The sequence below is a fragment of the Pelodiscus sinensis genome, chromosome 1 (genome assembly GCF_049634645.1).
Source record: "Pelodiscus sinensis isolate JC-2024 chromosome 1, ASM4963464v1, whole genome shotgun sequence".
NCBI lineage: Eukaryota > Metazoa > Chordata > Testudines > Trionychidae > Pelodiscus > Pelodiscus sinensis.
Genome location: NC_134711.1, coordinates 209283230 through 209306927, shown reverse-complemented (window position 1 = coordinate 209306927; position 23698 = coordinate 209283230). Strand labels below are relative to the sequence as shown.

The following is a 23698-nucleotide window of genomic DNA, read 5'->3' as shown; positions in this document are numbered from 1 at the left end:
GAGCCTTTAGCTATGATCTTTGAAAAATCATGGCAGACAGGGGAGATTCCAGAAGACTGGAAAAGGGCAAATATTGTGCCCATCTATAAAAAGGGGAATAAGAACAACCCAGGAAACTATAGACCGGTCAGTTTAACGTCTGTCCCAGGGAAGATAATGGAGCAGGTAATTAAGGAAATCATATGCAAACACTTGGAAGGTAATAAAGTGATAGGGAATAGCCAGCATGGGTTTGTGAAGAACAAGTCATGCCAAACTAATCTGATAGCTTTCTTTGATAAGATAACGAGCCTTGTGGATAAGGGAGAAGCGGTGGATGTCATATACCTAGACTTTAGTAAGGCATTTGATACGGTCTCGCATGATATTCTTATTGATAAACTAGGCAAATATAACTTAGATAGGGCCACGATAAGGTGGGTGCATAATTGGCTGGATAACCGTAGTCAGAGAGTGGTTGTTAACGGTTCTAAATCCTGCTGGAAAGGGATAACAAGTGGAGTTCCTCAAGGGTCTGTTTTGGGACCCATACTGTTCAATATCTTCATCAATGATGTAGATATTGGGATAGAGAGTACGCTTATTAAGTTTGCAGATGATACCAAACTGGGTGGGGTTGCGACTTCTTTGGAGGATAGGGACATAATTCAGAATGACCTTAGCAAGTTAGAGAAATGGTCGGAGGTAAACAGGATGAGGTTTAATAGAGAGAAATGCAAAGTGCTCCACTTAGGAAGGAACAATCAGTTCCATACATACAAGATGGGAAGCGACTGTCTAGGAAGGAGCATGGCAGAAAGGGATCTAGGGGTCATAGTGGACCACAAGTTGAATATGAGTCAACAGTGTGATGCTGTTGCAAAAAAAGCAAATATGATTCTAGGTTGTATTAACAGGTGTGTTGTAAGCAAAACTCGTGAAGTCATTCTGCCGCTCTACTCTGCACTAGTTAGGCCTCAGCTGGAGTACTGTGTCCAGTTCTGGGCGCCACATTTCAAGAAAGATGTGGAGAAATTGGAAAGGGTACAGAGAAGAGCGACAAGAATGATTAAAGGTTTAGAGAACATGACCTATGAAGCCAGGCTTCATGAACTGGGCTTGTTTAGTTTGGAAAAAAGAAGATTAAGGGGGGACATGATAGCGGCTTTCAAATATCTAAAAGGGTGTCACAAGGAGGAAGGAGAAAATTTGTTCCTCTTGGTTTCTGAGGACAGGACAAGGAGTAATGGGCTTAAAGTGCAGCAGGGGAGGTTTAGATTGGACATTAGGAAAAAATTCCTAACTGTCAGGGTGGTCAAATATTGGAATAAATTGCCAAGGGAGGTGGTGGAATCTCCCTCTCTGGAGATATTTAAGAACAGGTTAGATAGACATCTGTCAGGGATGGTGTAGACGGAGCTTGATCCTGCCTTGAGGGCAGGGGGCTGGACTCGATGACCTCTCGAGGTCCCTTCCAGTCCTATGATTCTATGATTCTATGATTCTCTGATTCCTGTCAAGTGGAAATGCATCAGTTGAATTTTTAAAATAATATAAAGACTAAATGAGGCCTTAGAGGGGTCCAATAAGGAAACTTACCATGAAAATATGAATGGCAAAATTTGAAACTGCAATCTTAAATAAATAGCCAATTGTGATTTACAATTTTTCTGCTGCTCTAAGGGGAATGAAAGGTCAGTAGATATGAAATATGCATGTATTATAAGGTAATGTAGTAACTGAATAATAAATACGATCTAGTCAAAACACACTTAATGCCACTCTCATCACACTTGAAGCAGACAGGGCTTTTAGCTGATGCTTGACTGAGGTTTTCTTGTGGTAAAATTAATATACTAGGTAATTGCTTTATAACAACACACTGAATCTAGCTGTCTGTAGCATTTGCAAACATGGACCAACATTTTCAAATTGGGCTTGCCTGGGCCTTGTTGACTTTAATGGGCACTGTAGCTGATTATGGCCTTGGAAAATTAATCCATTTATTTAGGAGCCTAACTTTTGGCAGCTGATTTTTAAAACTGGGAATGTCAGGACAGGTGTCCTGACATGATCCCTATGTGCAGTGACCAGTCTGTAGTGAGTGGATCCAGTTGCTGGGTCCCACATGCTACTGAGCTGTCACCGTTGAGATGGAATCTTGTTTCTAGCTCTGGGACCTTGGGGCATTCTCTCAAACTGAGACCTCTTGTCCTGACACCCTTTCTTCGGACACGGGGCACCTCAGCCCAACTACCCTGGAATCAGTGTCTGAGACCTTTCCATCATCCCTGTCCTCTCACAATCACTTATATTGGCTTGCTCTGAGTTCCATTTCCACCAGTGGTCCCCAAACAGTAGGCTATGCCCCATGGGGACCAAAGAGGAACACCTGGAGGGGCGTGTGGAGCCTGTGCCAGTCCCCACAGGGGGTGTGGAGGAAGTGCCACCCCCCTCTGCTCTTCTCCTGTCTCCACTCTGGCCTAGCTTCTGACCTCAGTTTGACCCCAGTTTCAGACCCCAATCTCTGCCATGGCTCTTGGTCCCAGGTGCAGCCCTCACTCCTGGCCCAGGGTAGGTGCACACACATTCAGTTATTGGTAGGAGGGAGCAGGAGAGGAATACAGGCTCAACCCAGGTATTTCTTAACCAGTCACTTTACTCCTAACAAATACCGTATATACTCGAGTATAAGTCGACCCGAATATAAGCCGAGGCACCTAATTTTACCCCAAAAAACTGGGAAAAAGTATTGACTCGAGTATAAGCCTAGGGTAGGAAATGAGGCAGCTACTGGTAAATGTAAAAAATGAAGATAGATACCGGGTCTAGCCCCGGAAGTCGGGGCGAAAGCTGCTCCGGTGCCCCTGGTCTGCTGGAGACCGTCTCCAGCAGACCAGGGGCACCGGGCGGGTTCCCGCGCTTCTGAGGCTTTGCCAGAGCAAAGCCTCAGAGGCGCGGGACCCCCCGCGGCTGCGGCTTCAGTCCGGGAGCCTGTGGTCTGCTGGGGACGGTCCCCAGCAGACCACAGGCTCCCAGATTGAAGCAGCAGCAGCGGCGGTTCCCCGCGCCTCTGAGGCTTTGCTCTGGCAAAGCCTCAGAGGCGCGGGACCCCCCCGCGGCTGCGGCTTCAGTCCGGGAGCCTGTGGTCTGCTGGGGACGGTCCCCAGCAGACCACAGGCTCCCGGACTGAAGCCGCAGCCGCGGGGGGGTCCCGCGCCTCTGAGGCTTTGCCCGCCTCAGTTCTCGAGATGCTGACTCGAGTATAAGCCGAGGGGGGCATTTTTCAGCACAAAAACTGTGCTGAAAAACTCGGCTTATACTCGAGTATATACGGTACTAGCAAGTTACAGAGTTCTACAAAACAGCTGAAGTGCTGAAGCACACCATCTTCTCACCTGCACTGTAGAAGTCCAAGGTTTGTCCACATGTCAGTCCAGAGAGAGTCTCTCCTGTGAGCCCTTTTTGTGCCAGTGACTGGCCCCTGCCATAGACCGGCACCCCACTTCAAGGTGGAGTCTGTCTCTCTCCCATGTGCTCCCCTGAGACACTCCATCCCTCTCCCCCTTTGCTCTGCTTGCCTCAACTACAGGCTCCTCTGTGTGTGTGTTGTGGGGGAACATTGTTACATGTGGGTGGACCAGTGAATGATTCATTTGTAAATGATAGCTCCACAGGTTGGTGGCTGTCTGTGATATTCCCTGAATGAAGTATCAAGCAATTTTCATGGAGGGAGCACTGCTGACCGCAACACAGTAAATTCTCCTCAAGGCAAGTTTAGATGTGCTCAGACCATACTACAAAATGGAGTTTGTACAGAGGCTTTCCTTTCTTTCACATCAGATTTTGAGGTATCGGCTTTTCTTTGCCCATTGAACCAACCAAGGATGTACGATAGTCTCAGAAGGGTAGCCATGTTAGTCTGTAACTTAAAAAAAAATCACGAGTAGTCCTGTAGTACCTTAGGGTATGTCTAGACTACATGGCTCCATTGACGGAGCCATATAGATGAGTTTACTAGAAACAGGAAAATGAAGCAGCGATTTAAATAATCACTGCTTCATTTACATCAAAATGGCTGCTGCACTGCGCCGATCAGCTGTTTGGCGGCACAGTGCGGTAGACTAGACGCACCTTTTCTGATTTCACAGTAGCTGCTCAGAAACTTTGTTTCATAGTATTTTTGTGGCTTTGTGTTTTGGCAGCAATTAAAGCAGCTATCCTCATTCAGAGGTGGTATCGGTGTTATATGGCCCGGCTGGAGATGAGGCGACAATACGCTCTTAGCATCTTTCAGTCAATTGAATACGCTGAAGAACAAGCTCAGCTACAGGTCTGTCCTCCTGGGTTTTTGGGCTAACGTGGTAAAACATGAAGGTCACATTTTCCAGAAATGTGCATCTGAGCTGCACAAACAAAATGGATATCTGCACATATGCTTTGCAACTTCCCACTTGTGTGCCAACAGAATGTTTTGGGCATCCAGTTTCCTGATTTGTTTAAAAATAGGAATGTGGAAATTGAAGTGGCAGGCTATGTCTACACTACAATGATCTATTGGAAAAAGATCCGCAAGTTGCACTTTGCAATTTGCGTACTTTTTTCTGATAATTTTATTCGTCTACACTGGGCCAAATTTTGGAAAAGTCTCCTCTTTTGGAAGAGCCCTTCTTCCTCATGAGAGGAGGAAGACAGGGCTTCCAAAAGAGCACATCTGCTCTTCTGCAAAAAAAAGCGGAAGAGCAGACATGTTCCCTGGACACGGCAGAGTATTTCCGGGATACCAGAGGTATCCCGGAAAAACCCCATAGTGTAGACATAGCCCCAGACTGGATCACTGTTCCATCCAGTGCAGTAACCTATCTCTGACAATGAGCAGTATCAGAAACTTCAAAAGAAGGTGTACAAACTCTGTAGTTAAAATTATGGAATAGCATGCTTATAGAGGAAGTTTTCTACTAGCCCCCACCAGTTAGAGGTTACTTTATTCTCTGAAACAGGAGGGATTATATTACTTGTATTATGTTTATAACTAATCCTATATAATCCCAGTTATTGTGGATGTTTTGGATGCTAACAAAAAGTTCAGTTGGTATTGGTCCTGCCTAGAGCAGGGGGCTGGACTTGATGACCTTCTGAGGTCTTTTCCAGCTCTATGGTTCTATGTAGTCCATTTGTTTATTAATTGAGGAAGGAAGATGGTTTTGTAATTAAGGCTCTGGACCAAGACTAAGGAGATCTGGATTTAGTTTCTGGCTCTACCACAGATTTCTGGTGTGACATTGAGCAAGTCAGTTAACCTCTCTGTGCCTGAGTTCAGTAAAATAGCGTTAAAAACTTCCTCTCTCACATTCTGTTTAGTTTGTCGATGCTTTAGGCTGGATATTTCCTCTTACTGTTTTACACCTTCTAGCCTGCTAGGGCTACTGTAATACAATCAATCATCCTCATCAACATTTTAAAGAGTGGAGCAGGTTCACTGACCTAAAGGCAAAAACAAAAACAAAATTATTTCCCTCACATTTTTCTACATTTCTCACACTTTTCTTTCAAATACAGTTTAATTTTTGGTAAGCGTTTTACTTTTTTAGTAGTGCTTTTTTAATAAATTTTTACAAAACAGAAGAATGACTATAGTCAATAATCTATTTCAGCAGGCAGTGCTTGATTTCAATATTTGGTCCCTTTTTGTTTACTCGTATTTGTTTTATGTGGTTTAATGTCTCAGTTAATGTTCATTCTGTTCTGAAAATGAACAGTTTCAACTAGCTTTGAAGGAGATTGTTGGATTTGAGTTTGTTTGATTTAATTAGTGTATGTTTATGAATCAGCATCAGTCCACTAGCCTGCAGTAAGGAAGAAGGGGGAATGCTGCAACATCTAAGGGAGGACAAGGTTGCATTGTTATTATAAACTAGTGACACAGATCCAACGTGCCTCTGTATCTTTTTATCTCAGTGTCCCAATTAGTGGGAAAAGAATAAAGAGAAATAAGAAAAATAATCATCCGTGTTTGTTTCATCTGAAATGATCAGTGTTTTTCTTTTCTTCTTCAGCTGTCCAGTTTTTTTACATTCATGCTGGATCACTTCATTCATCTCAATGAGACTGATAAAGGTAAGGATAAAAAAACAGGTTAATATGAAAACTCCAGTTTAAAAACAGACATTGGAAGATGAGTTGTCTTTGTGGTGCCTACGTACATGAAAACATCCTGCTACCACACCTGATTGAAACTTAACTTGGAGCTTGTCATACAATGTAGTGAAAACTTGGTCCTGCAAATGCTGATTCTGATACTTGGTGCTGTAAATGATGATTTTCTTCCGTTCTCTCTCTCTGGAATGTTTTATTATATGTTTTCTCCTTGAAGAGCTTGTAAACTGTTCTTGTGTTCTTCCTGCTTCCAAAAAACTCCCAATTTCTAGAACCATGTTTTTTTCTAATTTGTAATGGACATTTATCAAAAAGGAGTATGCATTGGCAAATACTTAGCAGATGTAACAAACAATCTGATATAGGCAAATGTGGAGCATATTTTAGTTTAATTTATTCTTAACCTTTGCTGCAGAGTATTTTATGTGAGGCCAGTAGGAAGCTGTCTGACTATATGAGTTTTTACATATATTTTAGCTAATCATTACTTTGTCCTATGTTAAAGAACAATTTTTCACCCTTCTCCTTACAACAACTTTTTATGTACTTGAACATGGTTAGCAGTGTTCTCTTTGGTTAAACAAACCCATGTTTTTCAGTCTTCCTCTAATGGGGTCATGTTTCTAGATCTTTAATAATTTTACTTTTCTGTGTTGTTGTTGATATCTTCCTGAAATGTGGCACCCAGAATTGGACACAATACTCTAATTGAGGCATTATCAGCACAGATTAGAGCAGAAGAATTACTTCGCTTGTCAAACTTCCAGCACTACTGCTGGTACATCCGAGAGTCACCTTTTCTTTTTTTGCAGCAGTGTTACACAGTTGACTCATATTTAGCTTGTGATCCACTATGACCCCAGATCCATTTCGGCAGTACTCCTTCCTAGACAGTCACTTCCTGTTTTGTATGTGTGCGCAATTGTTCCTTCCTAAGTGGCATACTTTTGTATTTGTCCATAATTTCATCTTACACAACTCGTGTGAATAGTGCATGGACTTCAAGGAATATGAAAGCCATTCAGAATATGAACAATTAAAAATGATCAAATTAAAATTAATATTAGGCTACATTACAACACTTTGCAACCAGCTCTAATCCAGCAGTGAAAAACTAGCCTTTGATCTTTAAAGTGTTTTGAGATCTTTGGATAAAAGCAGTCTTTGAAGTGTAAGTTCCACACAGAGCTACAGCTTGAAAATGACTTCTGCTTAAATGAACATCCACTTGTTTAGAAGGTCTGTTGTAGAGACATAAGCAAATCTGAACCTCAGTTGTGTTAAGGACAAGGCAGTCCTCACCTTACTGAGTCATAAAAGAATATGAAATCTCACTTTTCTTTCATCTGGGCCAGCCATTGATTACGCCAATTAAAATGCACTGTTTGATAGCAGAATAAATCCATCAAAAGCCATAAGTGGTTCAGTGTTCTAATGGCAACAATTAGAAATTGCAGTTTGTTTGGAAATGATTAGAAATTGCAGCTTTTAAACAGCCAAGAGTGCCTAATGAACAGTGCACTCTTCTTGAAAGAGAAAGTACATCTGAGCAGTGCCCCTGGGTCAAAGCGGAGAATAAGGTAGTCCTACAATTAATGTACTATACTGTGCATTAGGACAGATAACTGCAGTCTGTGACTGATCTGCTATTCTTGTGGGATTTAAGGGAATAACGTGGCTAACTTGAAGACAATCTAATGATGCTGTTCATTCTAGATCTGTGCTAATAGTATACTTCACCTCATCTTCTGAACCCAACTGAATCCAAAGTTTTTAAGATGATGGATTAGTTTGGCTATTCAGTTGCTTGTAAATTAGATTGAACCAAGTCTGAGATGTCTCCCCTAACCAGACTAGATAAATGTATGTATATTGATTCTCTCAGTAAAGGTCTGATAAACATTTTAACTACTTAGGGTGAAAGTTTTGGCTCACCTCTTTTGCCCATGCATAGGAGTACGGGATGTAAATTGACCCTTATTTTCCCTTTGTAGTCTACTTGCATGAAGAGCAAATGTTAGTTATAGTTAAAGACTGCTTGGCGAGGTTGTAGAAGCTTTTTTGTGTGGAGAGGATTTCAAAATGAGGCTGGATGGGTTAGACCAGTCACCAACCCATCAGTCGTGATTGGTAGATCCTATAACTGGCATCCAACCAGTTCTGAAGCCACTGTAGTGGCTACTGCTATAGTGAACTAGCCACACTCACCCAGCCAAAGAGCCACACGAGGACAGTGGCTGGCATGTTGGACACTATGGTCCTAGAGCCTCTGCCAGTCGATCCCAATCTCAGGTAGGCTGCCTATGCCTTGTCTGATGCTCCTAAAAGCCACTGTCTGACTGAGTGCAGGCAGTCTCTGCAGCCCTGGGGGTGGAGGGGCAGGAGGAGGGAAAATGAGGCAACTCCAGGCTGCCCCCAGCACTGTCCAGGCAGCTTCCATTGGTCAGGCACTTATAGGCAGCAGTGCAGCACATGGAGACCCCTTTTCCCCTATCCTCCTGCAGGGACCATACACGCAGCCAGCCAGTGTTTCCAGGAGCGGTCGGTCTGGGGTCAGGCAGAAGCAGTTTGCCTGAGCCCCGCTGCACTGCCAACTGGGAGCTGCCTGTGGTAAGCACCTCTTGGTTGCATCCTGCACCTCTGCTCGCTATGCCACCACCCAAATTCCCTCCCAGAAGCCACGCTCCTCACCCTGCCCCACATGCCACACTCTGCTGCAGCATGAAGCCCCCTCCTGCACCCAGGCTATGTCTACACTGCAAGGTTTTTATGCAAAAACCTGCGGAGCGTCCACACTTCAAATTCGCTTTTGCACAAGTAAATCAGCAGTAAAACGGCAGAACAGAGGGCTTTTCCCAATGTAAGTAAACCTCCTTCTATGAGGAATAGCTCCTTTTTGCGCTACAGCTATTGCGCAAAAAGGCAAGTGTGGACGCTCCAGAGGAGCAAGAAGCCCTTATGGGAAAAAGCACAGGATCTCTGATGGCCATTCTGTGAATGGCCATCAGAGCTTTCATGCGCAAGAGCATGCATACAGTGTGGATGCTCTCTTGCACAAAAGCACATCCCTTTTGCAATGTGCTTTGAGGTGTGGACGTGCTCTTGCGGAAGACGTTTTTTGCAAAAACTCTTGCGCAAAAGGCTTCTTGCGCAAAAGGCTTCTTACGCAAGAAGCCTGCAGTGTAGATGTAGCCCCAGAGTGTTGGGGTGCAGGAAGGAATGGGGGATACAAGCTCTGGGAACTCCAGGGTAGATCCTGGGTTACCCTTCAATTTAAAAAGTGATGTTGGGGATAAAAAGGTTGGAGACCACTGGTTCAGACACAACAAATCCTGAATCTTGGCTGGAGGTTAGACTTAAATGACCCTTGCATTTTTTCCTAACCTTAGGATTATTGGTCCAAAAAAAAGAAAAAGCTTTCATATTACAATTCAAATTTTCATATAGTTTTGAGAAAGTTGTACCTTTTGAGCAAAAACTTGGGACTTGGTGTCTGTGCAAAGGTAATTCTATTCTAATGGAATGAGGTTTAACTGTTAATTTGAATTTGAACTAAGGGGTTTATCTCGGAATCGTGCTTCTCTGCCGCGTGTAGACATGGGCAGTTACTTCAGGCTAGTCAATTTCCAAAATGGCAACCGGCCGGGAACATGCTAATCAAGCACGGGATATGTAAATACCGTGCTTCATTAGCAATTTCGGTCGCCCTCATTAGCCTCCCTAGTTCGAACTAGTGGGCTAGTGTAGACGTATCCTTTGAGAGACTGACAAATAATGCTTCCCATTAAAAGAAAAAAAAATTTATCGGGCCTTCATCTGAAATAAATGAGGATTGAGAGTTGTAGATTACGTATAAGTGTTTGCATACTGAAAAGGTGCAGTTGAGGTTTGCTTTTGTTTAGAGTAGCAAACTTGTCATGTCAACATTTAGGCCTAACCGCTATTAAAAAGAAAGGTCAATCCAGCTATGTTCTTCAAGGGGTGTGAAAAAGCCATACTTTAAGCAGTATAGTAATGACAACCTAGCCTGCCTTCTATCAATGCTAAGTTGATAGAAGAATTTTTCCATCAACTAAGATACCACCTCTCTTGGAAGGTGAGTTTCCAAGGTAGATGGGAGGTATTCTCCCATCAGTGCAGGTGGTGTTTACACTGAAGTGCTACAGCAGTGCAGACACAGTAACATTGAAAATGTAGACAAGTCTTTAGGTCCTGTTTCAGCAAAGCACTTACGCATGTGTTTAATTTAAAGCACATACTTAAGCCCATCCTTATTTAGTAAAGCATTTAAGAACCTGTCTTTAGTGGGACTTGGGCACATTTTTAAACGCTTTTCTGATTGGGGCATTCTTAAGCAAATGCTTAATTTCTTGCTAACTTATGGAACTGACCTATGTCTGTGAATGTGGACAGAGATACTGCAAATAAGTCTGGACAATTGTCCAAATATTTTAGGAAGCCCAGAATCTCAGAAAAATAATTCTGCTGCTGGTTTCTTCAAACCATGCTCATTTTAACTTAAGACAATAAAAAACAGGGGTAAAAAGTCCTGCATAGAACTAGGCAAAATGTTTTCAATCAACAGTAATTTTGCTGATAAATGCATTTTTCAGGATGTCAAAACTATTTGCAATTTGAGTTACTTTGACAAATAATTTCATTAAATTTTTAAGTAAAAATATTTTGTTTCAGCCACTTTGAAACACTTGTTTCAACTTTTTGTGGCAAAACAGCGCTCTGTTCTGAACTGTATCCAGGAAAAAGAAAACAGTGTGAAAAACACTTGAAAAAGACTGAATCAAAATAATAATACAAAATCTATTCAAGTTGACAAGTAATTTCAGTTGAACCAAAAAGATGGAAAAAATTAGTTTTGGGCCAATCCAAAACATTTCTGTCAAGTTGCAACTGTTTTTTTCAAGTTTTTCAATTTGTCAGTTTTTGTTTAAATCTATTTTATTCACATCTGACTTTTTTCTGTAATTTTCTATTTGAACTTGTATTGGACTCTTATGGGATTCACATTAAAAGCAGAGATTGCCTGTCCTGTTCAAAAGGTATGTTTGTGAGAAAGAAGAGAGGAGTGAAGATCTTTGTAGGTGTTACAGACCTTGGTCTTTCTTACATTTTAATTAATCTCTTAAGAAATCTTCCTGGCTTATCACTGTGTAAGTTTATATTTTTGGATTTTTTTAATACTTAAAATGAATTGTGATCACTTTCCTCTTAATGCCATGGTTCTTTTGTTATGTTTTACCCTCCTCTATTTCTCATTTCCTCCTCCTCTTCCTGATGTCAGTGTAGTTTCAGCGTCATGAGCAAGATGCTGTGTAAATAGTTCACTTAGCAGTTTTGTAATTCTGGTGGTGTTTGAGTTGATTTCAAAGAGATCCGTGGGAGGGAGATGCAAAAGCTCTTTCAGCAGTATTTTTTTTTAAAAGAGGCGGTGGGGGAGCTTTTGAATGTACCTTTCAATCCACCCCCAGGATCTCTATCAGGAGAAAAGCAAATTAATTTAAACAATTGGCATAGCACATATTCTTGGTAATTTCCATCCTTTAAATAAAAAAAGTAACAGACTGTACTGTATGAGAACAGATTTTTTAAAAACCATACATAGCTTTTGTGTTTTGCCTTGATTTTTTGGTCACATGTAGTGAGGAATTGGTTTATATGGTATATGAAGATCTATTCTGTATTGCATGCCACCCTGAAAGACAGTCCTTCCCACTAGTCAAGAACACAGGATTCTGTACAGCTCTTAATCCACGGCTATATGTTTGTTTTTCAGTCATGCAAATCCCTGCATGCTCTTTCAGCGTAGGGGGTCTGATTTGCATAATTATTCTATGTTTGTTTCTTAGTATCAACTCCTCAGTTATGCAAATCTCTCTACTCTAGCCACTATAAAACCCTGCTCTGATGGATTACTTTCCTTAGAATTCCTCATCCACATGGCCTACAAGAAACATGGCTATCTCAATTTCTGACCTGATTGCCTGCCAGTCATCCCATGCAGCCCCCAGCTAATACATAAAATTTGATTTTAAAATGGAATTGCTCTATTGTGGGGGTAGGCGCTGGGGTAAGGCAGCCCTCTTGAAGCAGAAAGAGACATTGCAAAGCCTGAGATTAGGCATGGAGACAGGGTGGGCATAGTGATAAGAAGACAAAGGGGCTGGGGCTATGTTTGTCAGAGCCCTTGATGGAGAGCTTTGAGGACAAGCAGAGCATAGAGGTGAGAGAATCCATTTCAATGTCATCTTCAAGAGACTCCCTACTAACTTGATAGTAACTATATCCTGAGCAATTTTCCACGGGCTTGTCAGTGAGAGCGGGTGTACGCAGTGGTTGGGATGATCAGGCCACTATGGCAAATTGGATTCCATGTAGATGCTTGGGATATTGGCTATTGTAGTCTGGTTAACCTGGATTTGGTTATTACCCTGTAAGAGAGGAAGGCACTCTTGTGTTATTGACTAGTCAGTTATGGATTATTCTGCAAGATGGCAACATGCACTCAGTGCTCAGCTGCTTGTAGGCTCAAGCCCTTAATGTTGCTGCTTGATGCTTTGCTGTAGTGGGAGTGACATAGACCCAGGTTTGAATGGGGGTAAATATTTAAGAAGGAAACTGCTCCTTTTGTTTAGAAAACACTTATTAGGAAAACTTCAAAAAAAAATGGTCCTAGAGACTAACCAAAAATATATATCTCTATTTCATGAGCTTTCGTAGGCACAGTTCACTTCTTCAGATGACTTCTTATTAGGAACTTTCTTCAGCTGCGGATCAAGTTGAACTTTGCCTATATGATGGCGTTGAATGCTACTTAAAAATGTGGTAACAATTATGAATATTATAAAACGTGTATGTGAATGCAGTGAAGGATTCAGCTACTGTGAGTTTTATGTTTAACACAAGAACTAGGGGACACCACATGAAATTAATAGGTAGTAGGGATCAGTGTTCCCTCTAAGATTTCCCAGCTCCGAGTGGAATGAGTTTTATCTCAAGGACCAACATTGACATCATGTGCACTTGTTCGGATCTCTCTCTCTCTCTCTCCCAAACCAAGGGATAATTAACAAGGTGCATGACCCTGTGGTACAGGAATCAGGAGTGCAGGGGATGGGAGATTTGTGGGTGCAGGATTCAGGGCAGGGGGAACTCAGGATGGGGCACTGAGAGGTCAGGGAAGTGGCAGCTCCCTGCTGTTGGGAGGCTGTAGCTGGGCTGCCCATTCTTTCAGGGGGTGGACCCAGGCCTGCGCTTCCCAGCCCCCCAGGAAACTGCTCACTGCGGGGAAGTGGGGCTGGGCTGCCTGGCTCCCTCAACTGGCCAATTGGCTGGCAGCTCCTGGATATCCCTAATAGGCAGCAGGTTTAAAACAAACAAAAGACTGCAAGAGGGTTAAAAAGAACTAGGTTAATTCATGGAGGACAGGTCGGTCCATCAGTGGCTATTAGCTAGGGTGGGCAGGGATGGTTTGTCAGCTTTGTCAGAGGCTTGAAATGGGTGACGGAAGGAATCACATGAGGATTACCTGTTGTGTCCACTCTCTCTAGGGCATCTGGCATTGGCCACTGTCAGCAGACAGGATACTGGGCTAGATGGACCTTTGGTCTGACCCAGTATGGCCGTTCTTATGTTCTTATGTTGCATCCAGTTTTTTGACAGTGATGGTAAATAATAAATCAAACCTTTTTTATGAATTTCAGATCATGTCTAATCAAGGTTATAAGGAAAAAAAATAAGTTCAACTACAAGCAAACAAAAGTTGTTAAAAACTGAAACCCCTCACAAAGGCAACACTGTAGTTCTATCATAACAACCTCTAGAATGTTTTTTATTAGGATGCTGCTGCTAGCTGGTTGTCTGTTCAAGGAATGCTGTAGACCAGTGACGTGCAAAAGCAACCACTTCAATGTCCTGTCCACTCATGTATAGACTAGTGGGTATAAAAACAACCCTGAACTGAAGCAACTAGAAATATTTCCACCTCCACACTCTAGGAGGAATAGGCAAGCAAATTGTGTTTCTTCCTCAGCTACACTTCTACTTTTGTTGCAGTTCAGACAATAGTTTTATGACAGCTGGGCATTCTGTCTCAGCTCTAGTGTAAACTGGGATATCGAAACACCATTGTTGGCACACAATTGTAAGAGAATAGGGTTTGTTTGGTTAAGGCCTATGTTATACTAGAGAATTAGATCTGTTTCACTACATTGGTCTTGAAATATTCACACCTCTGAGCTATCCCTTAGCCGCATAGTTAAACCAACCTAAATCCTAATGTAGACTACACTAGGTAATGTAGAATTCTTCCATCGACCTAACTATCACCTTTTAGGGAGGTGGATTACCTGCATCAACAGGAGAACCCCTCTCATCTGTGTCCGTCCGGTCAGTGCTGAAGTGCCACAGTGATTCTACTGTGCTCCTGTAGCTTTCTGAGTGTAGACAAGCCCTAAATCTTCAGTGAATACTTTTCATTGTTGTAAACAGGTGAAGGAGCTGTTGATGATCAACAATAAAGCGAGAACTATGGATCATCCACAATATACTTCATATCTATGTTGGGGGAGGGCAGATTGGATAGCTAAATTTCTCCTAATTAGAATTACAGATGGTGGCTGAAAAATATTTTGCAGCAGTTTTCAATCTGACTTTAGACACTGTATTTTTTTAATTAATCAGAAATAATTGTTGCAGTTGATCCACAAACTAATTAAATCACTTTATTATAGCAGCAGTGCAGGTACCAGTGATTATTGTGTATTGAGTAGTAGAAGAGAACTTGTGTTGTCTTCCAAGATAACAGACTTTCTACATTATCTCTCCCCTCCCTTTCTAGATTTGTTTTCTCATTTTTTCAGTAGCCCTAGTGGTTCAGATATACAGTTACTGGAATATGAGCAGATGATTGAGGTCCCAGACTCCTACCATGGACCTCGGCTGTCGTTTCCTCTGACTGTTGCTGACACTAATTCACTTCTTCGTGCTTTCAAGGATCAACAGGCAAGTTAGGAGTCGGGACTGGTATTTATTTTAAAGTACGGTTATCATGACAAAACTTACGTAACCTCAAAAGTTGTTTTGAGGAATAAATTATAGAGTTAAAGAAATTAGGTGAACTAGGTGACCTAATATTCTCTGCTGTTTATTTACTGAATATTCATTTTATGCAGGTTGAACCTCCTAAATCCGGGACTCTCTGGTCTGGCAACATCCATGTTCCAGCAGCATCATGGATGTTGCTGGACCAGAGAGCCCTGACGCCTGGGAGTGAAAGCCAGTTCAGAGTCCAGTGTGGGGAGGGGAGTCTTCTCCTGGGGAGCTCCAACTGGGCATGGCACAGCAGGGCAGCCAAGGAGCCCCAACCCGGTGCAGCAGAGGGGGGCAGCCGGGGAGCCCCAACCCGGTGCAGCATAGCAGGACAGCCGCAGATCACTGACCCAGAGTGATACAGTGGGGCAGCCATGGAGCCGCATCTGTGGGATGCCCTGGTTGGGCATGACAGCAGCAGGGCAGCCACGGAGCCCTGACCCAGCAGAGCAGCTGCAAAGCCCCGTTCCAGGAAGCCACAGCCAGGTGAGACAGAAGCAGGGCCACAGTGGCTGGAGAGCTCCACCCCCAGAGAGTCCCAGATGGCTGGCAGCAGTGGGCCAAGTCATTTAGCAACAGGGCTGGAGTGGAGCCATCTGGAGGGAGGAGCAGTGTCCGGGGAGGCCAATGGCATGGGACCTGTCCTGATCCAGTAAATTCCCTCATTCGGATAGGTCAAGTGCCAAAGGTGCCAGGCTAGGTAGGTCCAACCTGTACTGTAAAGGACTGAGCATTGAAAGCTGAAGTTGGCTTTGTTACTGACTCCCTTGTATTTGCTTTTGGTCAAATTCCTTTGCCTGCTTGCCCATCCATAAAATGATGCTAATATTTACACTGTAGGGTGTTATGGGGAGTGATTAATCTGCAGCTTTAAACTATAGTTTTGGTGCAAACTATTACTAGTCCAGCCCAGTTTTAAATTTAATGAGCAAATGGGGCTTCCAATATTTATCTGGTATGATGGCTCTAGAAAAAAAGAAGCTGTGGTAAACAAGAAGGGGAAATGAGCAAACAAGGCTTCATCCTTGAGTGCAGGACTTCTTTGTCTCAAGTGGAAGTTAAGGCTCATTTTTTAATCCAAAGCTTTTTATAGATGGGGTAAGCAGCGTTTGTGACTTTGCCTCTTCCCACAACAACTTGCATAACCGAAAGTCTGAGTAGAATTTCAGCTGGACGGTGCACTGATAAGATTATTTTTAAATTAAAAGGCCTGCAATAATTGGATGATGGGATCATCCTAGACATTATTAACAGTGTATAATAGGTTCAGTCCTGTCTGTGATCGCCCCTTAGTGGCTGAAAGGGGTCTCAATAATTACCTCACCTGTTTGCGGGCAAGGAACAGTCTAATCTGTGGCAAGATTCAGGCCTCCTCTTTACCGCCTTGCTTGAGTGTAGTTTACAGAGGGTTGGGGGGGACCCAGGCCCACCCACTTCTCTGGGTTCTGGCCCAGGGACCCTATATGTAGCAGTTACCTGCCAGGTTTCAAAGTCCATACTTCTGGTCATGTCCCTGGGCCACTTCCCCAGGATGCTGTTTCTTCCAGCCCTTCTCTAGGACCTAGGTGCAGAGTTCCCCCTTGCCCAGGATTCCTCAAAGTCATCGCCACCAGCTAGCCTTTCACCAAAGGATCTAGCTCCACTTAGTTACAAGGTTCCCAGCTCCCACTCGGAGCTGTCCCAGGTGCTGGTGTTCCCAGTCAGCCCAGAGGGCTACCTGAGTTGAGCTCCAGGACAGAACTGCCTGGCCTTTTTTGCTTTGGCCTTCACTAGCAGATCCTTATATAGCAGCCTGCTGTACCCTGATTGGCTGCAGTGCATGCTGCCCCTCTCCCTGCTCTGAGGACTTCTCCACTGCTCCGCCCCTCTACCCTGCTTGGAAGACCTCTCCACTGCTTCTGCTGCTGGCCCGGGTGCTGAAAGGCCTCCAGCGGGGAGGTCGGGCTCTGTCTGCCACATCATACAGTGCAACAAGAATAAGATAGAAGAAATTGCAGTGGGAAAATATATTTGCAGCTGAGAAGAACAAAGAGAATGAATGAATGAATTTTAAAGATTGAGAGTGTCATTCTAATCCTAGGGAAATCTGTGCCAAAATTTTAAAAATTCTGCAGCAACAAATTTTAAACATTGTGCACAATATTTTAAAATTTTGCATATTTAATTTGTCAAAACAATGTTTCTTATGCGAAATGATTCAAAATTGCAAAACATCTGTCATGACTGAGAACAACATTGTGCAAAATTATTTGTGCCTGTCTACATCCAGTTTAGTAGGGAATTCTTGAGCACAAGAAGCTGGTGTATCCATTTTTTACTCATGATGTGAAAGCCATTCACATTGTGAAAAAGGACAAATATCCTTTTGCCTTTTGGTAGCTTCATCTGGACTTGTCTGGGTTCTTTGGGAAGTGCTCTGTTCTAATTGCCCTGACATTTTATCCGCTGCTCAGTAGATGTTTTATTTGCCCTTATCATTTTTTGTTTTTATTTTGTTGTTGATAAATGTGTAAGTAAAATAAAACCTGATCTGTAATCTAACCTCATTGTGCCACATTAGCACAGGAAAAGAGTGAGAAAGCACATAGATCTTCCTAGCTGAGGAGTCTCTTACTGTCATTTATAATGTATTAAAAGGCTCCTTTACATCACCAATGTAAAACTTTTGAACTTAAAACTTTTACAGGTTTTATGCTCCTGGGGGAATTCACTAAGAATGGAAACAGTTAACTAACAATAGGAACGTTAACAATGTTACTAGCAAGCAGGTGGCTACATTTGTCACAGCAAATGAGATCAATTAACTATCAATAGTGAATGAACAGTGTTTTTTTCCCCACATCAGAACCATGTTTCATTTCACACATTGAAACAGTTTTGTAGGCATGCATAGAGCACACTCTTATTCTATCCCTGCCCTCCAACATATCTACCTCTTCCCCTAGTTTAGTGTCATCTGCAGACTTGCTGAGGGTGCAATCCAGCCCCTCATCCAGGTCATTAATAAAGATTTTAAACAAAACCAGACCCAGAACTGACCCTGGAGGCACTCTGCTTGATACCGACTTCCAACGAAACATCCAGCTGTTGATCACAACCCATTGAGCTTGGCAATCTATCCAGCTTTCTATCCACCTTACAGTCCATTTATCCAATCCATACTTCCTTAACTTGCTGGCAAGAATTATGTGGAAGAAGGTATCAAAAGCTTTGCTAAAGTCAAGATATATCACGTCCACCGACTTCCCCATGTCCACAGAGCCAGTTACCTTGACATCGAAGGCAATCAGGTTGGTCAGGCGTAACTTGCCCTTGGTGAATCCATGTTGACTATTCCTGATCACTTTCCTCTCTTCCAAGTGCTTCAAAATGGATTCCTTGAGGATCCTCCCCATGATATTTCCAGGGACTGAGGTGAGGCTAACTGGCCTGTAGTTACATGGATTGGATATGTTCAAACTGATATTCAGTATCTGTTAGTCCCATTGTATAGGCATGAAACAGAAGCACATAAGTGAAGTGACTTCCCTGAAACCTGAAAGCAATTTACTGGAAAATATAGACTTAGAATTTGGGAGTTCTAAAACCCTTAAATCAGGGATGGAAAACCGTTTAGCAAACCCCCCCCCCCCCCCCCATGGATATGGTCCCTCAACTGATGAGCAAAAAAAAGAGAGAGAGAGAACTCGGGGCATCAGGTTTCTCCTTACACTCCAGCCCCATGGGGGAGGGAGGTGTTAAGGTTCAGGGCTTCCCCCAGGGCAAGATTAACTCTTCTGGAGGCTCAGGGTTAGTCAATTTTTTTTGTGCTCATCCTAGATTCTGGGGGTGGATTCAAAAATTAGGGGTTCAGTGTGTGGGAGGGGGCAGCTGGGAAGTGGGGTCTGGGCAGGAGTGGGAGTGGAGAAACAGGATGGCGGTGAGGTGCAGGGTATGGACAGGAGCGGGGGTATGAGAAAGGGCAGGAGATTGGGGTGCAGATGGCTGCCCCCCTGCTGGGATTCCTAGCCAATGGGAGACACAACGTGGAGCCTGCTTGTGTCATTGTGGGGTGTGAGCCATATCAAGGGAAGCTGTTAGCCAGATACAGCCTGTGGGACATAGGTTTCCCATCCCTGCCTTAAATCTTAGTCTTCCAAAAACTGGGACTAGACAGCAGGGAATGGAGCACTTAGTAAATTGCCCTGTTCTGTCTGTTCTCTCTGAAGCACCTGGCACCAGCCACTGTCAGAATACAGGACACTGGGCTATATTAACCAGTTTGGCCATTCTGATAGTCTTATGAGTTCCTGAGTCTTCATCCTTGACCATGCTATCTGTGATTGTATTTAGAAAATATGTGTGTACTCTATAACCAATGTTTAAATGGCAAGTACCTATGGCAAAATTGTTGGTAGTGGGTGGGTCTCTATGTTGACTGACCTTCTATGAAGTAGCATGACTTGTGTATATTTCTAATATGCCTCCTATGTTTCATCCCATTCCTTTCACAGCAGCTTCATGCCCGCTATGTACTACAGCTGCTACATGAAACCAAGAAAGTACTTAAACAGTTGCCTAACATCATTCATCTGTCGACCTCCTATTCCAAGGAGATAACAATCTGTGGTAAGATGAAGGTGCATCTAGCTGGTTTTGGTCACAGGATGAGATAGATACAGTACCTGCTCACTTAAAGTTGTCCCAGTTAACATTGCTTCATTGTTACGTTGCTTATCTGTTAGAGCGTATGCTCATTTCAAGTTGTGCAGTGCTCCTTTATAACGTCGTTTGGCTACCTGCTTTGTTTACTACTTGCATGATTTTCTGGAAAAGCAGCCTTTCCTTGTGGGGGTTTGGAAACAGGGTGGGATGGCAGCTGCCCATCAGCTCCCCTAAATCGCTATAAGGACAGATGCAGTTCAGCTGTCCCTCCCCCCACTACCTTGCTGCTTCTGCCCATCTGACTTAGAGCTGCTCCTGGGAGCCTCCTGATTGCTGTGCAGGGAGAAGGGAGGCAGGAGGGAGAAAGGGGTGCTTATGTCAAGATGTCTCCCCTTTCCCTCATCAGGTCCCTCATTCTGCACCCCAGCTTCACAAAGCAGGACATCACAGCTACAGAGTCCTGTGTCTAGACTTCCTGGTCTTCTTACAAGGGCAGTGTACTTGAAGTCAGAAGTGCTGGAGCAAGTTTGAAAAATGAGTTTCATTGAACCATACTGTAAACCCTGTATATAAGGGAAACCACTTCAAACCTGGGGGTGCTGTGGGAACCCTTAGCACTTCTACTTCTAGCACCTCTGGTTGAAGTGGGGCCAGTGTACGTAAATGGGCAGTATGTGTCTTAGTCTGCCTCTCTCTCAAACATATGTGCATTTCTGTCTGTCTCTTTCATACCGTGTGTGTATGTCTCTCTCTCTTTCTCTCTCTCTCTCTCTCTCTCTCTCTCTCTCTCTCTCTCTCTCACACACACACACACACACACACACACTCTTTGGCACTGTGCAGCCATGTGTGCACCGTCCAAAGGAGAGAATGGTACACTCCAATGGAATATTATGGGTTCATCATCATGTTCAGGGAAGTATTTGCAGCCATTACCATGTGTCTATTGAGTTTTCTCCATGCTGCCTCTAGAGTGTGAGGTCACATTAACATGTTAACCCTTCAGGGCCCAACCAACTGTTAGTTCATCATTTAGTAGCAAGACATTTCCTGGAAAATATTTCACCCTCTGACTCCACCACTTCAACCAAGTTTCACAATCATCAATGCTGTGAGCAGTATTTAATTGTTTAAAATTGTTTGAAACTTATGCTGTCTATGTATAAACTGTCTTTTGTCTGCCCAAAAAAATTTCCATTAAACCTAACTCCCCCAGTTTATATAATAGTAATAGAAATGTAGCCGTGTTAGTCTGGTGTAGCTGAAGTAAAATGCAGGACTATGTAGCACTTTAAAGACTAACAAGATGGTTTATTAGTTTAAAGTGCTACATAGTCCTGCATTTTACTCCAGTTTATATAAATTCCTATGGGGAAATTGGATTCACTTGACATCATTTTGCATAAAGTAACATTTTTCAGGAACATAACTACAATATTAAGCAAGGAGTTAGGTATTCCTGAGTGCATCCATAACTGTAATTTTGTAGATGGTTTTAGAAAAATGCGAATCTCCCCAAACGATTAGAATTCTTGTGGTTGAGTCACCACTGGTATATTTTAAGAAAGCCAAAACTCTCCTCTCTTTTTTTCCCCTGTCAGATGTTGCTTTGTGAGTCAGTGTTAAAACAAGGAACCTGCAGTTTAATGGGTTTTTTTTTAAAGCTGCATATTCATCTGTAAAATGCCACCTCATGTGGTAAACATTTACTTTCTGCATCACCGATTGACTTTCATGTCCTTGAAAAAGAGAGATTTCCATCATATCTTACTAAACAATAATTTCAGTGAGAGTTTCCCTGAGTTAAGGGGTGATGCTTGAATTGTAATCCTAGATCTACACTTACTCAAATAGCTGAATAAACTAACCCCCTATATTCAGTAAATTATAAAGAACTTTACAGACTCTCCTAGTTGATGTAAAATTTCCTAGTAGGGCTGAAGGGTAGAAATGTTATGAAACTCTGTGTGGCAGGGGCCTCAGGGTGCAACCTGGATTGTGGGACTTGTGAGCCCTCCAAAATCCGTCAGTATGGGTTATTTCTCATGCTATCATGCTTATGTCAAGGTACAAGCCTCTGAGAGGCACTGCACCTACCCAGGGTAGGGACGCACTCCAATTCATTACACAAATGATCTCTCGGCTACTACTCAACCAACAATAGAGAGGCTTCAGCCAATTTCCTCCAGTCCAGCACGTCAGAAATGTACCATCTTGCCTGACCAGTGTAAGGTCATTATTTAGTTCACCTCCTCTTGATAGGAAAGTATCAAGCATTTTAGACAAACTCACTGATAGGGACATAATGTTAAAAAAAGTATTAACTATAGAAATATAGATGTTAAGAGATTATAAGTGGTCAGCATATAGGTCAGAGATAGTTACCTTAAGAAAATAAAAATAGATAAGGGTGACCATCCATCCTACTTTTACCAGGGGCAAAATGTCCCGTATTTGCACGCTCCCTGATGGTCCTTGAATTTCCCAGTCAGTGCAGCCGCAGCAGCCTCCTATTTGTGGCTGTCAGTAAAGCAGGCACCAGCATGGGGTGTCTGGAGTCAGGCAGTGACCAAGGTAGAAACATAGAAAGAAATCTGGTAGGAGTGTTTTCCCTTCCTGTGTACCCTAAATAAGGGGGCAAGTCTGCCAGACTTTCCAGAACATGAGGCTGAAGCCTGACCATCGGCGCCTCCCCCCAAGCGGAAACCCCTTTCTCACCCCCACCATTGGCTGCAGCCCCATTCCCATACAGCCTTCAGCACAGGGCTGAAGCCCTTTTGCTGCCATGGGGCTCATCCCCATTCCCAGGTGGCCTTCACTGTGGGACTGAAACCCTGAGTGCCAGCAGCTCCCCCTCTGGGTTAAAGCCACCCTTGGTGTCCTGTATTGGGCATAGAGAAATATAGTCACCCTAAAAATAGAAATCCTAAACTTTTATTCTAAGCAAGAATAGAATCAAACATCTTTTCTCCCCTGACAGATGGTACCAAGTAGGGATGTTAAACTGTGAGTAATTGACTATAATCAAATAGCCAATGCATTTTTCATCGACTATTCAATTAGTTGATAGGGCACCTCCGCCTTTGAAGTGTAGCAACAGCTACACTAGGGTTGTTGCTATACTTCAAAGGTGAAAGCCCTGCATGGAGCATGGGGTCAGCTGGGGACTCCCCCGCTGACCCCGGGCTCCATGCAGCGCTGCCACTTTGAAATGTTGCGGGAAGCCCAACATCAAGCTCCACACAGCATTTCAAAGCAACAGCACCACACAGAGCCTGGGCAGCGCTGCCACTTTGAATGCAGCATGCAGCCTGGGGACATCCCAGCTGGCCCTGGTGCTGCACGCTGCATTTCAAAGCGGCACCATGTGGAGCCCTGGGCTCCACACTGCGCTGCCTCTTTCAAGTATCCTCTCCTCTCTCTCTCCCCCCCTTGCTGCCTCTTTCTGAGGAGTAACGGTAGTTCGAATTAGGATCTTTAATTCAAACTACCTACTCCGTGCTGCGTGTAGCCGCGGGCACGGAGTTTGGACTAAGGGGGATTTAAAAATGGTGGCGCTTGGGAACATGCAAATGAAGCCCGGAATATTTAAATCCCGGGCTTCATTTGCAACTTCACCTGCCCTATTTACCCTACCTAGCTCGAACTAACGAGCTAGTGTAGACATACCCTGGGAGAGGGGATTCTTTCTTGCTGGGTGTTGATGAGCCATTAAGGCTGTCAGGCTATGGAAGGCTACTCCATTGTTGTAACTGAAAGGTTGTAATGGATTATCCCAGCCTCACAACATATTTCAATAACACACACACAGCAA

The 23698-nt window shown here is 43.4% G+C and overlaps 1 protein-coding gene across 1 annotated transcript in view; it reads left to right on the top strand.

Annotated features, from left to right (window-relative positions):
* PPEF1 (protein phosphatase with EF-hand domain 1) overlaps positions 1 to 23698 on the top strand; it is a 65739-nt gene that overhangs the window by 11522 nt on the left and 30519 nt on the right. The window contains exons 3-6 of the mRNA XM_075913813.1: positions 4185 to 4312; positions 6036 to 6096; positions 14990 to 15153; positions 19734 to 19848. Coding sequence (XP_075769928.1) covers positions 4185 to 4312; positions 6036 to 6096; positions 14990 to 15153; positions 19734 to 19848 — 468 coding nt within the window. The remainder of the gene's footprint in view (positions 1 to 4184; positions 4313 to 6035; positions 6097 to 14989; positions 15154 to 19733; positions 19849 to 23698) is intronic.